Raw genomic sequence first — 17,983 nt, 5'->3', positions numbered from 1 at the left:
GCAACCTGTTTATTAATAGTAATTATAGAAATTACATATTACACAAGGTCTTTCCTCCTCAGTGCTCCATGCTTCTTTTCTTCCCTCATCATATTATGAGTAGTTTTGTATATCAGTCTCCCCAACTAGACGTTAAGTTTCCTGAGGGCAGGTATCATGTCTTAAGCATCTTTGACACCTTAGTGCCTGGTCTCTAGTGGATGAGCAATAAACATCCTCTGAATAAAGTGTGTGTGGGTTTGTACCTACAACACTGAACTGCAAGAACAGTACAGAGCAAGGTCTCTTTTTTAAAAGAATGTTAAACACATAGATGACTGTATTTTTCTGTGTGTAAATGGAAGAGACTAGAAGTAGATCCTGAAAAGATTCTATGATTTCTCCCCACAAAGGTTAAAATAGAAAGTTTATGTAGCTTTTTTCAGTGCATGATTTGAGAGACTAAGATGTACTACATATTTACGTTTTATTTGCACATTTTTTGGAAGATAGAAATGTATGGTTTTAAGTAGATACAGTTTTCATCTATATGACGAAACTAAAATGCAGAACAATGTGAAGCCTAGTTATTGTCACTTTCACTTTCTATATCAATAGAAAGTGAAACAAGAATTATACCTGTTTGCAGTTTAATAGGTACCAAAGCTATGGGTATATATAACTATTGGTATATTTATTTAGTAATTCTTTCTTGAGTGCTTACTGTGTTCCAGAAGCAAAAATACAAATAGTCCCTGTCATTAAAGAACTTATAAGACCGTGGAGGAGACAAAAATGTAAACTATAAATGCATAGGGGCTATAATAGAAACATCTGGAGACTCACAATAGTGATTGTTCCTGTTAGTGAAGTATCAGTGTTATAACTCAGTTCTAATATAATAATTAGAAGACTTTTTTCATACTTGAGTTGTTGTTGATTAATTTATCAATTTATCATATTTGTAGGCTTATGACCTATCAATTTTTTAGATAGAATATTTTGTCACTTTATTTTCTAAAATGGTGTATTTTGTTTATTTTTTTAACTGAAAAATTATTATATGAACATTGGATTTTATCTTTGTTATTGTTATATAGGCTTTTGAAGTGGTGAATAATAGGAAAGAAAATCTGTTATTTTTATGATTTAGAATGACAGCTTTTAGATAACTTCCCCTGCTACCTGGAGACAAAATTCCTTGTTACTGGAAACATTAAAATTACAAAATTTTTTTTCTTGAGCTCAAGGTTTCACTGAAGACTATGATAGAGGGGGAAAAAAGAGGAAGAAGTTATTTTCATCTGCATTTGTTATTGCTATGGACCTAATTATGTTATTTTCCATTATTTTCCATCTCTTAGGCTGCTATAGAAAGGATCCTTTTACTGGATGGTATCTTTTGGTTTTTCTGCTTTCAGGATTCTGTGAGGTTTTGTGTAAATAAGAGCTTAAGAAGCCAGTCCTAGGTCTGCTCCGCCTTGAATTCGTAGAGGCTGAATGCTAACAGATTGGCTACCTGGGCAGCAGTATGAAATGTCAAGCATCTCAGTGAACTCTGAAATGTCTCTTCTGCTTGATTTGCTATGTGATCGAACACTATACTGAAACTAATCCTGGAGGGGCCAGTTAGTGTATGTGGCCCTAACAGGGCCAAGAATATCTGAGTGCTGAGGAACTTGCAGTTTCTGATACTGGGGACAAAATTTCCCTGATTCCCTAAACACTAACATTTCAAGAATTTTTTTTTTCTTTTCATGAGCTCAGAATTCACTGAAGAGTATGATAGAGGGGGAAGGAGGGAGGAATTGAATCTTCTTTCTTTTTTTCCTATGTTTAAGGCGATCATCAAACGCTTAGAAGATCGGGAGTTTTTCATTTTACTTACATCATCAACCTTAATATCAGAAACAAGTAAGGACAACTTTTTTGAAAAAATATTTTTCAGTGTGTTTACTTTTGTTTTATAAAATCAACAACTTAACTTTTCTTCTGATTTTCATTCTGTATAGATTTTGGAGATGAGCAAATGGGGCTACATGGGTTACATTTATTCCATTCATCCCCCTCTACAGGTAAGGGCACAGTGATTCGCAGGTCCCTGAATCTGTCAGCTGTTTTTCAGTCATCATCTTACTTAACTACTTTCCTCTCTTAAATAACTCTCTTCCTTCAACCTCCCTAGTTCGTCCTTCTCTATCTCCTTTGCAGGCTTATCCTTTCTTCTGAGTTTCCCACCCACATATCCATCTGTCTGTTGACATTTCCACTTGGGTGTCCCTCAAATTCAGCATGTCCCAAATTGAATTCATTTGCTGTTGAACAGCAGTAGCTGGGAAATAGTTTCATCATAGTCTGCCCGGTAAGTGGGACTCAAGGCCTCCAGAGATGCGGCCCCCTCTCTCTGGGCTCCTTGTCTCCTTTCCCTTTGTTAAGTGAGGTTGACCCCATAAGACCAAGAATTGGCTCTTAGAGGCAAAAAAGTATTACTCATACAGTATAGAAATAGATATACAGTATATCTGTGGTATTAAAGTTTCAAAGAGCAACTAGGAAACGAAGTCTAAAAAGGATCTGATGGTGGGGGCAGATAATGAATAAAATCACAGGAGAAGCACTGATCTGTCTAGCCTGTTACTCCTGTCTGTCAGGTGTCAATTTAAATGTCACTGTATTGATTCCTGTCACCACTCTTCCCTCAATGAAGACCCCTGGGCTTATCGTCATTGTAACAAATATTTATTTGTATAATTATTTTAATGCCTGCGTTTCTTATATTCTACTTTATCCTCACTGCCTAATGCCAGGCACCTAAAAAATAATAAATTTTTGCTGAACAAATAAATAAATGGAGTCATTTCTTTTTGTCATGAGAAAATTTTCCTCATTGTTTTATAGTTATACTATATATACTATATATACTATGTGTGTTTAAACATAAAATTATATGTAGCATTTATAAAGTTAAAACCAATACAAAAGTGTTTTTAAAGTTGATCTTTTGAAATTGTATTCAGTTACTAAAAGCAGAGAACTGCACTTTTCTTGGGCATCACTTCTCTGGACTAAGCAAAACGTTTACCCAGTTATAACAACATGATGGCAGGAGCTGTTGACTCTTTTCAGGCATTTACTAGGTCAAGTATTGTGCTAGGTGTAATTGATTTTGCAGCCCTTAAAAGAGGTGTTCTTATGACCATTTCAGAGATGAGGAAAGTGAGATTTAGACTGGCCCAGGTCACACAGCTGACTCTTGAGCTGGCTTACGACTCCTGTCCCCAACCGCCTCCCTCTTCTGTAAGAGCTCTTACTCTTAGCTGTAAATGTGAACTGCCGCTCGAGTGAGAAGCCTCAGTCCCTGTACCATTCAGTGTTGAACAGCACAGGATTGCTCTGGGAGTCAATGCTGGAGTGCTGTGTCCCAGTGCTCACGTCCTCTGGCTCATCAGACAGTTTCTGTTAACAGCAGTTTGGAGGTTCAGAGCCAGGGTGATTTGTTTTAAAGTGAGTGGTACTTTGCTTAGCAGACTTAAAAAGTTCTTCTTCATGGATTTTTTAACAGTCTATTACAAATCATTCTGGGTTCTGTCTTCACAAGTTCTTGAAATAATGAATTTGTCTAGAAAAATACTACTTTATTTTGAACTGTTAGTAGTACGTAAGAACTTTTTTGTGTTTTATTTTTCCTTCACTTGTTACTTTCTAAACGATGAACTGCAAAGAAAGGAATTTTTATTTTGATGTCTTGCCACATTTTCCTATTTATTTATATTTGCCATTCTTTTTCTTTTCCTAGTACCCACTCAAGTGCAAATGTGTTCAGTAAGGACTAACTTGGTGTTTCTTAATTTTACAGTTACTTTTTCTTTAAAAAGAATGTTATAATTCATATTTTAGTTTAGTAGATACTAGAGGTCTGTGTCATCTATGGGTTTTTATTACTGATAACTCTTAAATTTTTAGAGTTTTATTATCCATTTCTCAGCGACCTGAATTCTTCTCTTTTTTCCCCTTTTACTGTTTTCCTTTAGGTTATTCATTTGCTGAAAAATTAGCATTTCAGTTAGAGTGAGCCAGGGAGAGGAAGTGAAACACAGACTAGTCAGTTTAATTACTTAAAAATTGGTTATTTCATTTGATAGAGAAGTTGATGAAATTAACACCAATAGTTACCATGAGATTTGGGGGTTACTTAAGCGTTTTACTTTTTTCAGTTCAGTTGGTTTGTATTGTACTTCTTAGGAGAATTTGAAGTAAATTATGTAAGATATAGATAAAATTTTAAAAGCAGAAAGTGAGAATTAAAAAGTGGAGAAGCAAATCTGCCAACTCTAACAACCGGTGCTATTGCTCTGACGGTGCATGAGCTCACCCTGGGCTCCTGGTGAAATGGGATGGGGTTGGAAGCAGGGCTGCCTTCTTCATCGTAACCTAGTGGTTGCATTTGAATGATTCTTTATTGGTTCTCTGTGTGTGTGTGTGTGTGTGTGATTTCATATATATGGAGAGAGATATATATTCATTAAATGTACCGATGAGTCTTCTATTAATTGTCATTTAGTTTACCATTTGAAACACTGTATCATATTTAGCCATCCCATAATTTTGTAATCTAGAGCATTGTTTTCCTGCATGTTTTTGTCAAAAAAAAAAAAAAAGACCTTCAGGTTTTTAATACATGTATATGTATTTTAGGGCTGAAAGACTTGAAAGTTGAAGATGACATCTCACTGAAGGTGATACCGATTTTACCTGCCCTTAATTGTGCCCTGTTAGAAGCAAAGAAGTCATTTACTGAAGAAGGAATCTGTCCAAACACATTAGTAAAGCATAATTTCCAAGAACTATACAAGGTGGACAAAAGTCCTTCATTGACTGCTTCTTCTCAAGATGGAATTAAAGAGACTTCATTCTTTGGCAAACTGTCCAATGGTTTTGACTTAGTTCCTCCAGCTGAAACGTGCCCTTTACAGTCTTTAACTCAGTTGAAGTCTTATTTTTCAGATCCTAGTGGGTACATTTTGGAAGTATCTACTGCGTTAGATTTATTGGCAGAGCGTCCTCAATCTCCTTATGTTTCAGATGGGATTTGTGATGCTGGATTTTCTTTAGTTATGACTCCAGATCCTGAATTTCTTGACTCAGAGGCAGAAGTAAGAAAAGAAACTGAAACAGAAAAGAATTCTGAAGAAATGTTTAAAGCAAGACAGAGAGCTGTGGTTCCTCTGAGTCCAGCATCAAATCTGAGAGTTCGGCCTAAGAGAAAGGCCAGCATGCCACCCATGGTGCAGACTAAAAGGGTGAACTTGTGCCGTCCCTTCCCCAAAAGGACTCCTGCTGGAGTAAACAAGGGTTCAGACTCTCCAGCCACTCTCAAATTAGTTAAAGGACAGTTTCCTCAGAAAAGAAAAAGAGGTAAGCACGATTTATGTAGATTATTAAATGAGCAGTTAGTAATAACTGTTATATTTAAGCACTGTTGCTATCTGATTATTATGAACTGCCTCTTGACAGTATCAGTGAGAAGTTTATTAGAAATGCCAGCATTTCTCTCCATTTGTCCAAGTGCTAAATTTGAAGAAGTGCTGATCTAGATAACAGATGAAAATGAAGAAGTAGGAAAAACTGCAAGATATCTCAAAAGCCCACCCACCAAAAGCTTATATTTCACTTGTAAAACTGCTCAAACTGTCATTCAGTTATTCCATATCATTCCAAGAAATAGGGTTCTGCAGTTGCTGAGCTCTCCTCCGACAGGCAGGAGTGAAGGGGGGAAGATCTTCTAAATCAGGCCCAGCGAGAGCAGCAAAAGATGAGGACTGGCAGCCTGCACGTGTGTAAAGATGGAAAAAATGCCTGCAACCTCCAAAATAAAGCAGTCTGTGGCAGAATTTGTAATCCTTTGTGTGTATCAGAGTTTTAAAAATGATCACCTGGATCCTACCACAGACCTGTTGAAACTGCATGTCCAGTGGTCTGGAGACGTATATTGAAACAGTTCACAGGTGGTTTTGTTGCCCCTCGAAACTTGAGTGAGAATCAGAGTCTAGAGCCAGTTAGTGTATAGTCAAATGCACTTTAGTGAGCACAGCACACCAAACAACATGATTCTGGCTTCGAGTCATTTCAGATATGTGTCATATATTTTGTTTAAAAGTAGGGAACTTTATGCTCTATGAACCTTTAGAGAAGAGAAGAGGTCAGCAAACTGTGATGAAAGGGCCCCACAAGCATTTCCCTGTGGTCTCTGGCTGCCTCACACCATGCTGGCAGAGGAGGGCAGTAGCGACAGACCAGATGGCCTTCAAAGCTGAAAATATGTACTGTCTGGCCCTTCACAGGAAAGGTTTGCCAACCCTATCTATAGTGCTTTGAATTTAGAAATTTGGGTGCCTAAAGAAGAAACATCAAGGATATGTGGATGCCCAGGATTCTAGATAATTAAGGTTTTTTTACCCTATGGTTTGACAAATAGTTATTTCTGGCCTATTACAGTTTGAGAAATGGGGGGTGTGTGTGTGTATTTAGGAGGGTATTGGAAAGTATGGCAATTATAAAGCAGTGAATCAGACTATTGCAACTACTTACAAATAAATTCCAGGCCAACCATAAGGAGCTTTTGCTCTATATGAACCAATTTAGTTTAAGGTATTAAATAAATTAATTGTAATTCAACATATATTTTGTCATCATTTCTCAAGTGTTTTTAATTTCATCCACTATAAGAAATATGTTTTATATTGTAGTCCATTACACACAAATTCACGCATGACTGAAACAAAAATTTCTAAAAATATTTATCCTAACTTCATGCAATACAATCTGATATTTTCTGTTCTATTTTGTTTTATTTAAGAAAGAATTCTGTTTGCAACCCATTAAATGTATTTTACAGTCCACCAGTGGATTATTGCATGCAGTTTGAGAAACATGGCATTGAGTGGTACAAATTTGCTGAAGAGTCACTCCCTGCAGGATCGGCTTGTTGGTTCATGACCCTGTTTTTCCTCCCAGGACCTGGGTTATGAGAGTTCTTTCCTTCCTGCCTGAGCAGGTGTTAGAAACTTCCCTAGGTCTTGGTCATGTCATCTTATTTTCTATCTTTTTTTTTTTTTTCCAAATCTGCTGTAGGAGAGAAGTAATCTTATTTTCTTCCTCTTCCTAATTTAGTCTTAACTATTTTCCTGCTTGATTTATACCTTGCCTTTCTTTATGCTAAAAATTTTAGAAAATGTAACTGAAGTTGAATGAGAAGTCCTATTCTTAACAAAAAAAATGCTGCTTTCTTAACTATAATAATTTACTAGGGAGGAAAATAATTAGACGCAGGGACATTTACAACATGAAGAGATTCTAAAAGCTTCTTTTTTAAAACCACTCCATTCTCTGACCCCAAAAGGAATGAATTGGTCACTAACAGTCATCACAATTTCTTAAACTATTTAGTATCATGTTTCCTGTTCTCAATTAGAAATAGTGTTTTCTGTATAATGTAATTTAAAAATATTTGCCAACATCCTTGTGTGTGATTATTTTATATGATATCTTTGGGGCTAAATTTTTTAGTGGGAACAACTGAAATTATGAAAAGTCAGTGAAGAAAAAGAGTTTTCAAAGGGGACATTTATTAACTTTTTAACTCTTAAAAGGTTGAAGCACTTTCTATTGTGTTATATGAGCAGATAGTCACTAATTTTTTTCTCCTCATGTGCCTCCATCATTATTTCCTTCCTTCCATGTGAGAAGCAAAGCTGAGCATTTTGTAAGAGAGATGACTAATTATAATAGATTTGTAGGAAATTCAGGTAAAGACTTTCTTCAGTGCATATTCCTCTGTTTTAAAAGGTTTTTTTTTTTTTGCCAAGGAAGATTTGCCCTGAGCTAACATCTGTTACCAGTCTTCCTCTATTTTGTATGTGAGCCATTGCCACAGCATGGCCACTGACAGATGAAGGGTGTAGGTCAGCACCCAGGAACCAAACCTGGGCCACCGAAGCAGAGCACATCAAACTTAACCACTAGGCCACTGGGGCTGGCCCTTAAAAGATGGTTTTTAATGTGCTATTCAGACTTTGATATTTAGTAGTAGTAAAGTAGAATATATCAGATGGCTCTTTATGAATATGCAATCTCTTCTCTACAGTGTGACTATAGTTTTAACCACATCCCTTTATGGGAGCTGTGTTGCCTTTGTGTAAATTGAATTATCCATTTCCCAGTGCTATGAAGTAGCATATTCATTCTTACCTGCCACATCCGTCTGGAAAGATTATGGACATTTTTTTTAAAGTTAAACCATGCCTTGTTTCTATAAAGTTATTTCTCTGATATTTTTCTCCTTCACCTGAGAAGGATATAGACCAGCACTTAGCAAGTTCATTTTTTTTTTTTTTTTAAGATTTTATTTGTTCCTTTTTCTCCCCAAAGCCCCCCAGTACATAGTTGTATATTCTTCGTTGTGGGTCCTTCTAGTTGTGGCATGTGGGACGCTGCCTCAGCGTGGTCTGACGAGCAGTGCCATGTCCACGCCCAGGATTCGAACCAACGAAACACTGGGCCGCCTGCAGCGGAGCGTGCGAACTTAACCACTCGGCCACGGGGCCAGCCCCAGCAAGTTCATATTTTTATATGAGAACTTTTACGTCTTGCTTTGTTAAAAAAAATCTTCTACTGAAATACCCAAAATTTTGTATTTTAATTCCCCATTACTAAAGTTACCCCCCAAAACAGAAGAAATAAAAGGAAAAGCTATGCTGATAAATATCTGAGCCCCCTACCCCTTAAAAAACGGTGTCTTTTCTACATAAGGTGCTGAAGTGCTGACTGCACAGTTTGTACAGACAACCAAATTGGATAGGAAAAACCAAGATGCTCCTATTTCTAAAGATGTTCCAGTGGCAACGAATGCTAAAAGGGCAAGGAGACCAGAGAAATCTCCAGTCAAAACTGTTCCAAGGGCTAAGCCACCTGTGAAGAAATCGCCACAAAAACAGAGGGTAAATATAGTAAAAGGCAATCAGAATCCCAGAATCAGAAAGCAACCACAACCTGGTAAGAAATACTCTTCCTGTAAATTTAAACACGACAATACCGACTGATTGAGATTGCAAGATAGTGTATTGAAATAATATAAGAACAGCTGAAATCTGTCAACAATTCTTGCTATATTCTTTAGTGCAGACACTAACAGGACTAAATAACTTGCTTTCGTATTATAAGTAAATTAGGAAAGTGCTAAGATTCATGCTTTCACAAAATAGACCCTAATTTTTAGTTTGCATAAAGCCTAAACATGAACTGTGTGTGAGAATAAGTGTAAATGGCCTTTTTTATGACTAAATGCACAAGCACGTAGTATTTGACAGTATTTTTCTAGACCATAATCACTTATAAAAAGTAGAAGGTTATAAGTTTATTTGTCCAAAGGGAATTGTAAAGAGATTGTTTAAAACAGTCAGTAATCCAGATCCTGTTATTTGGTTTTAAAAGGCATTAAATTAATTTTAAAAGCAGTTTTACTTTTTTAATTTTGCTTAAATTAATAATAAAGTTTACTTATATGAGCAAACAACTGACTGTTCTACTTCTGTCTTTCCAACTGCTGGATGTACCCTCTGTACTTGAAAATTCCATTGTCACCACAGATGTCACCTCTTAATCTGTACACACACCAGCTCTTCTCCAGGCCCACTCCGCTCTTCTGACTGTCCTCTTTCTGCACATAGCGCAGTTCTTCCGGTCTGCCAGATCTGTCAGTTTTACTTTCTCCTGGATATTGAGTTCTGTTATGTTGTATGTGTGCTGGTTTTGTTTAACAAAGACTTCATTTCCTCCTACCTTTAGATTTCTATCAGTTTTCTATCTAACCTTCCTTATCTATTTTTAGATTTGAAAAAAAATCTCATATTTAGTGGGAATTCAGAGAAAGAAACTGTTGTTTTGTTGGGGTGATGGTATTATGGGTGAGCTTGGTTTTTTCCCCTCTAAGTTTCTTTAATATTGTTTTACGATTGAAGATTTTTTAAGAGCTCATCATGTCATTCTAAAATCCATAGTGTTGCGATTTTGGCATCCATACCAAATATAAACTCTTCTACTTGTGTCTCAGGGCAGTTCATAATATGCTCTGACCCTACGTGTCCTCTTTCTCTCTTGCTGTTTCCTAATGTGTGCCTTCCCTGCCAGGCACTCAGTGCTGCCCCCATGAGCATCGCACCTGTTTTTATTCTTGTAATCCCCTCTATCAGTCCAGATTCTGCTCAGCTAAGTCCTGCCTCCATTGTGAGGCGTTTCCTGATGCTCTGATCTTCACTGATCTCTCTTTCATTTCCTTTTGGGTTTTTGAGAACATTATGGAATTAAGTTCACACTACTTTCCAATCATTTGATGTGTTTTGGTCCTTTCTTTCCAGTTAGTTTGTAAACATGAGCATAGATTCATATATCATTCCTTGTATTCTTAGCCATGTCATTTGAATTCTTTGTACTGAATTGGCTCTCAGATATTTCTAGATTAATTTATTAGTGGGAAGAAGTATGCAGTTGAATATTGGCAGAAAAGTGAGCACAGAAAATGAAAAGTTTTTAAAATGTGTGTTCAAAAACAGGCTGATTTGTACTGGAAATGTCTGTCTATATTGTGCAGCCACATTCCAAGCTAAAAATTTTAAGATTGCTACCTTTTAAGTAATCTCTTAATTTTTCTATTATTAATCACCTATACTAATCTCTTTCAATTCTTATACTTGAAATATTAGAGTTTAAGAAGTCTCAGTCATTTTGTTACTGAAACTAATGGTTTTCTGCCCTTTTAAAAGTTTTTAATATAGTTTTCATTTGCTGAACTCTATATTTTTTATATAATTCACTGGCATTGTCTTATCTGTATTTCTTAAAAGAGACAGACTATCAGTATTGTATTTTTAGTTGATTGAGAATGTCTAACAAGTCAGCAATTAAATGATTTACCTGAGATTACACGTGTTTATTAAACTGAATCCTTTTCCTTGACTTCACTATAGTATTCTTTATTTTTTTTTTTTTTTTTGAGAAAGATTAGCCTGAGCTAACTGCTGCCAGTCTTCCTCTTTTTGCTGAGGAAGACTGGCGCTAAGCTAACATCCATGCCCATCTTCCTCCACTTTATACATGGGACACCTACCACAGCATGGCTTGCCAAGTGGTGCCATCTCCACACCCAGGATCCAAACTGGCAAACCCTAGGCCACCAAAGTGGAACGTGCAAACCTAACTGCTGCACCACCGGGCCGGCCCCTATAATGTTCTTTATATTAGACCTTACTCATAGTGATAATTCTGTGTAAGAGCCATAATATTAACAAAGATAGAATGAAATTAGTATCAATAAACACATCAGATCAAAAAATGAATTTCACATTTCCAGTACACCTGTGGGGCTAATGAGATGATTCTCTGCTTTGGGTCACTTTCTTCCCCCTCGCCCCCTTGAATTTTGCTATTTTCAGTAAGAATTGGACAGTGGTTGATTAATTTTACCCTCCTCACCATGCACACACACCCTTCTCATTCTATTTGATGACCTCTTGGGAAAGTGGAGCACAGAGAGTTTTCTGTCCATCCATCCACCTGCTACAGGGAATCGTTGCCTAGTATTGTTGTGAACTTACCCTTCATGGTAACTGCGTTTAAGAAGGCTGAATTAATGTCCTGAGAATGCAAGTCAATCAGTCAATGTCAGTTTTCTGATTAAAGGCAAATGGGTAGATTTGAATATCTGCAGAAAGGAGAATTGTCAGTGGACAAGGAGATTTGCTATTTTGCAGATAGAGAGGAAATGTTTTCAGTGCAGAAGCTGAAGTTTTAAAGGGTGATGAAATTAATTTGCAATTCTTAATACTTTTAAGACTTTTCTGATTTTTTTTTATTCATAGCATTACGTGTTATAATTAAACATCAGTATGGTTAAAATCATCTCTATTTAGAACGTAGGTGATTTCTCTAGTCAAGTGTTAAAGGGATATGATTTCTAAGAAAGGTTAACAGAGTATAATATACTCTTCAAACTTAGAAATTCTTGTATTCTCACTAGATTGTAAGCTCTCTAAGGGCAGGATTCTTGTTTTCTTTTTTTGTTGTTTTTGTCTTTTGCTCTTTGTATATTTAGCTGAGCAGGGTGCCTTATGTGTAGTTCAGTACGTGCATTTTTGAAGGGTGATTTCTTTTTAAATTAATATACACATTCCTTAAGACTTGTTCCTCTGGTAAATACATTATAATAGGTCTGAGAGTTGGAGAAGACCACAGTCTGATAGTAAAATTTTAGTATACAATCTATACAACATATCAAGAGGTTTTTCTTGAGTATATTGACTTAACCATTGATTTTCAATAAGTGATAGCAATATGGCAAAGAATTAATTCTATGGAATCAAATGTTATATGTCTTTTTTTCTTTTACACTGAAGCCAAAGGAGAAACTGCTTCACAGCTTCAATCAGAAGTTTCATCAGCTGGTCATGAAGATGTTATTAGCATAAATGCAGCTCAACCGGAAAATATCACAGTGGCTCAGAAAGATTTACCTGACAACCCCATTGTCAACTGTGACTCCCAGGCCCTAAATATGTTAGCTGATCTAGCATTAAGCGCTGCTACCTCTGCCACGCCATCATCTGAGCCCAGAACCCTTCCATGCTCCTCTGAAATGCCAGAAAACAATGTTTTGCTTTCTAAAGAACATTCTTTGTGCGGTACATCTGACCATGAGTATCACAGAGGAGTTAAAAGTCAAAAAGGTGGACTGCTACCTAAGCCCTCCTCTGATAAGAAGAGTAATCCGACTTCAGACTCTACTGTCAGCCAAGAGGAAGAAAGCGTGGTTCCTGGCAGTCAGGCCCCTGTTGAAGCCCAATTGGCACTTCCTGAGGAAACACTAGAAACTTCCGATGCAAGCCAAAGCTCCTTTGTTGCTGTGGAACATTCCTATGCCCTGTTCCTTGCAGAACATTCAAATAAGCATCTACAGCAGAGAGGGGTACCAGGCCCTGCCTTTGCCAAGAGTGGCACAAAAGGCCCTGAAGCAGGAACCCCCGTGGGAAAAGTAATGCCATTTCGGCATCAGCAGAACACCTCCCCTCTGCAAAAGCTTTCTGAGGACCCGTTACTCAAGCGCAGGAGCAGACTGCTGTCCTCCAGCCTGAAAGATTCCCACTGCTCTCATACCGTGTTCAGCTGTGACGGCTCCTTTAAGGTCACTTTCAAATGTGAAACAGAATATGTCTTCAGCTTAGACAGCAAATACACCAACAACCCACTAGAGAAAACTGTAATAAGAGCATTACATGGGTAAGTAGGAGTGACACTTGATGAAAATGAATGTAACTTTTCTGTTGAGAGAAATTAAGTGAGAAGAGATACTTGTGCCAAACTTTGGGAAGGAGAAAGAAGTGTTGTGTGTAAGTCCAGTAACTTGGTAACGATATCAAGCAGTCATGTTTACTGACGGTTAAGACTATGAGGCTGGTTTTGTCCACATGGAGAACTTAGCTTTCCATTTTGTGATGCTCGCTCGTAAGCCTTTGTGGTCTTTGAATTATAATACTTAAATGAGATCTTAATGTAAAATAGTGAGATACAGAAATAATGCCTTACAGACTGAATTCCAGAAGAAACGTTTAAAGAATTACTTCCAGCTTGTTAAGTTGGTTAGATTGCTATGAGTGAATGGTTTTACATGGGGTTGTTCTATAAATCTTCCTTAAGAAGAGGTTAAAGCAGTAACAGCAGAGCAACCGAAAGCACGGGTTTTAGGGGGTGGACTAACCTAGGTTTTGAATCTAGGCTCTCCCACTTACTAGCTTCTGTGACCTGGACGTTCCTGTCGTTCAGGACACTGCTGCTCAATCTCTACTGTTTGCACGGCTCATCTAGGCCTCTGAACGGCTGATTCTGGTTTGTTGGGGATGGGGCCTGGGGCTACAGTTCTAACAAACTTCCCGATGATGCCAATGGAGGATGACAGTCTCTGGGTAACACTTTTCAGTATGGGTTTAGTGATAGCTACATTATGAGGTTGTTAACGTCCATTTGGGTTTTGCACGGTGACTGGCACATACTGATAAATGGTAACCTTACCATTGGCAGGAAGCATTAGTTGTGTGAAATGACATTCAGCTACCTGTTAGTGGAATATTTCACATGAGTGGCTAAATCGTATTAGACTTCTTTCCTTGCTCCAGTTAGGAGCTCACACTCAAAAGAGCGTACACTTGCATTCCCACCTAACCATGAGGGTCATTTCCTTCACCTGAATCTGACTCGGCCCACTCCAGCTCTGTGCTCTCCTTTTGCCTGGCGTGTGGACAGAAATGTTTTGTGTCTCCCCTTACGGTTTCAGGAGATTTGCTAGAATTGTAGTCTGAAAGTAGTATAGTAGTTCTGCTGATTTGCCCACAGAAATATTTTAATCTTCAGACTTTCCCAACTATTGAAAGAGAGATGCAAAAATAGAAAACAGACGAGTCGGCCAGACTTACAAAAGCAAGGAGATGAGGATTTGGGTAGTTGCTGAAACCATTCGTCACATAATAGTTATGTTGTGTCCAGAGAGAGTTTGTGTAGTATGAAAGAAAAATCCTAGACTAGGAGTCGGGAGACCGATGTTCCAATCGTGGTTCTACCACTTTTGTTTTTGTGATTTGGTTTTGTGATTTGAAAGAAGTCACTGAAAGTTCTGATTTTCAGTTCCCTTCTCTCTCTCTATAAAATGAGTGGATTAGATTCATTGTAATTATTTGTTGCATAAACTTCTTTTTTATCTTATTCATTGTTTCATGTTTGTGTAATTTTTAAAATAAAAACACAAAGACTAAAGTTAATAATAAAGGCACTTACTTATGATAAAATAACTAAAATTAATCATTTTCAATAATTTTTGCTTGTTCTTTCTTTAAAAATCTCAGGCCCTGGAACACTGATTTACCTGATAACGTGGAAGAAGTTAAGCTTTTACTTCATATGTGGGTAGCTCTGTTCTACAGCAATCAAAACAAGGTCATACGATCATCCCGCAAAGTGGTGGAACACAGCAACCCAGCCAAGTATGTGTCTATAAACAGCACATTAGAATCGTTTGAATTCAGTGAAATTGAGGAGTCCCCCAACGCGGAAAGCTGTTCTGTAGACCCTCTGCTGGAGACTAAGGAAACTCCCAGAGATCATCCTGCTGAAGTGTCCTTCCCTGACACTAGCTCCGTGCTTCCTTTTATGAAACCACCGCCTGCAAGAGGCCTGGAACTCTGGGTGCAGAATGAACAGAAAGAAATTTTTTCAAGAGAGGGTGGTCCAGATACCCCAGAAAGCCAGAAATTCATCTACTCCTCTAAGAAAGAGGTAAGTAAAGCTGAATACTATAAATGCTAAGATTGTTTTTGAAGACATTTTTATTTTTTTGTAGGCAAAACTCACATTCAAAAGAAGCCATTGAGGGCCAGCCCGGTGGCACAGCGGTTAAGTGCGCACGTTCCGCTTCGACAGCCTGAGGTTCCCAGTTCGGATCCCGGGTGCAGACATGGCACCACTTGCCAAGTCATGTTGTGGTAGGCGTCCCACATATAAAGTGGAGGAAGATGGGCACAGATTTTAGCTCAGGGCCAGTTTTTCTCAGCAAAAAGAGGAGGATTGGCAGCAGATGTTAGCTCAGAGCTAATCTTCCTCAAAACAAAAAAAATTGTATCAAAATTCCAAGTAAATGGATTGACAATTACCTGCCCTTTTTAAGCTTTTGGCCTAGATTTATTCCAGAATAATTTGGCATGAGTTTGGGCGCCTACAGTGCCTTTGTCAACATTGAGTAAGCAATGTTTCTATACCTGGGGTTACTTAGGAATTTGCAGGTCCAGGGGTGAGCCTCAGAGGCTCTGTGAATGTCTCGAGGTGCTCATCTTAATCATCAAAATGAAGACTGACGGGGTGCTGGGCCAGGTGGTAGTCTGAGCACTTCACTCAAATTCACTCACTTAATGTCCACACAACCCAGTGAGGTAAGGCCCATTCCTCCCCACCTTCTAGGTGAGGAAACTGAGGCATAGAGAAGTATGGAAATTGCCTGAAGTCACATAGTTAGTAAATTGTCAAGCGAAGGTTCAAATCTAGACAATCTGGATGTTTCTCAATATCAAATTCTGTGTACGTGTATGTATATATAGTCACACATCGCTTAATGACAGGGATACGTTTTGAGAAATGCTTCATTAGGTGATTTTGTCATTGTGTGAGCATCAAAGAGTGTACTTACACAAACCTAGATAGTATAGCCTATTATACACCTATGTAGTACTAACCTATGGGACCATCATCATATATGTGGCCCACTGTTGACCAAAACGTAATGTCGCGCATGACTGTATATACCTATATCTATACATACACATATGTTACATATGTTTTTTTTTTCCTGAGGATGGGTTCATAAATCTCATCTGATTCTCAGAGAGACACCTAAAATCCAGTTAAGAGTCGCTACCTTAGAATAAGAAAATATTCATAGTTTAGTCAGGCAGATTTTGGTTGCTACCTATATATATACTAGTTTCTTTTAAGTATTTTTTTTTGTGGTAATACATGATTAACATCAGTACTAGTTTTAGGAATGATTTTTTGCAAACCTGAAATACAGTATTAAGAAGTAGAAAGACTACTAAGATTAATGATTCCTAACAATGTCTATAGCATATACTTAAAAAGTTTCCATCATCTTCTTGGATGCTGTGCCTGTACTTTAAAGGCGCACACACAAGTGCTATACCACACTCCGTTACTCCACAAGTGGACAAACTAGGATGTGAAGCGATTCCAGCACAACAGTCTTTGGAAACCAGTAGCATGTTGCTTTTAGGAGTGTGTTTAATTTAGCAGCTGTTTTTCAATGATCAGACTGTATTTTAGAAACATTACACTTCACCTGTAGTAAAAAAACATTAGTATAAACGTATGAAGATTTTCACAATTTGCGTTTCACTAAGACCACAGGTATGGTGAGGTTTGGGACTGAGGCCAAGCATTAGCAGCCACAGCATGATTGAGAAGGTCCCCGGAAAGTCCTCAGAATGACTCTTACCATCAAGACTTTTCTATGCTTTGTGTCTCGCCACTCACATCCTCTTAAAACTCTCAGTCTCGGCTCCACCTTGCCAGTTACTTGGGTCAGTGTCTTTCTTTGGTTTTTAACAAGAGATTTGAAACACAGGTTCTGACTTCTAACGTGATTACCTCAAGACGTGGCAGGAAATCTGTGACCATAATGTTCTAAAAATTACAGGTGTCGGGGCTGGCCCCGTGGCCGAGTGGTTAAGTTCGCTCGCTCTGGTGCAGGCAGCCCAGTGTTTCCTTGGTTCGAATCCTGGGCGCGGACATGGCACTGCTCATCAAACCACACTGAGGCAGTGTCCCACATGCCACAACTAGAAGGAGCCACAACGAAGAATATACAACTATGTACCGGGGGGTTTTGGGGAGAAAAAGGGAAAAAAAAAGTTACAGGTGTATGGTCAATCATATGATCACTCCATTTTACCATATTCTGCACAAGACCATGCTTTAACCTTTAAAAAAAAAACCACCACCACCAACCTGTTTATGAGGTTATCAAAATAGTCCAGAGGTGTTTCTGCTAATGTTTAACCTAAGTCGTTCCTGTTAGTGTTTATATCAGTCCCTTTGGTTTAGGTTATTAATGCAAACTGTACTGTGTTTTCTATTACTCTGTCCAATAGGAGGTATTATAATGAGAGAGGGATTATCTCCAGTTATAAGCTAAGAAGATAGCTAAAGGGTAAGGGACCTTTATTTACCAGAATGGAGATTGATACCTTGGGAAAACTACTAATCAGTGTATTCTGAGTGTAAGAGAGAGTAATTACTGCTTCCTCATGGGAAAGTTCCAGATAACAATGTATTTATAGTCTAATTGAAAGCTGGTGTTTAAAATAAGTTATTCTTTGTTTTAAAAAATATCTTTTAATCT

At 37.8% G+C, this 17,983-nt stretch overlaps 1 protein-coding gene across 18 annotated transcripts in view; it reads left to right on the top strand.

Moving 5' to 3' along the window:
• Nucleotides 1-17,983, top strand: part of TASOR2 (transcription activation suppressor family member 2) — a 76,669-nt gene that overhangs the window by 44,032 nt on the left and 14,654 nt on the right. For 16 of the 18 annotated variants that reach the window (XM_070500993.1, XM_070500992.1, XM_014845125.3 and 13 more), the window contains 6 exons: nucleotides 1,821-1,893; nucleotides 1,992-2,054; nucleotides 4,675-5,394; nucleotides 8,788-9,030; nucleotides 12,426-13,305; nucleotides 14,922-15,351. In XM_070500993.1, the coding sequence (XP_070357094.1) occupies nucleotides 1,821-1,893; nucleotides 1,992-2,054; nucleotides 4,675-5,394; nucleotides 8,788-9,030; nucleotides 12,426-13,305; nucleotides 14,922-15,351 (2,409 nt within the window). The remainder of the gene's footprint in view (nucleotides 1-1,820; nucleotides 1,894-1,991; nucleotides 2,055-4,674; nucleotides 5,395-8,787; nucleotides 9,031-12,425; nucleotides 13,306-14,921; nucleotides 15,352-17,983) is intronic. The other 2 variants (XM_070500999.1, XM_070500994.1) reach the window with 1 other exon arrangement.

This window comes from Equus asinus, chromosome 29 (genome assembly GCF_041296235.1).
Source record: "Equus asinus isolate D_3611 breed Donkey chromosome 29, EquAss-T2T_v2, whole genome shotgun sequence".
Classification (NCBI taxonomy): Eukaryota; Metazoa; Chordata; class Mammalia; order Perissodactyla; family Equidae; genus Equus; species Equus asinus.
This window is presented reverse-complemented; position numbering and strand designations above follow the sequence as displayed.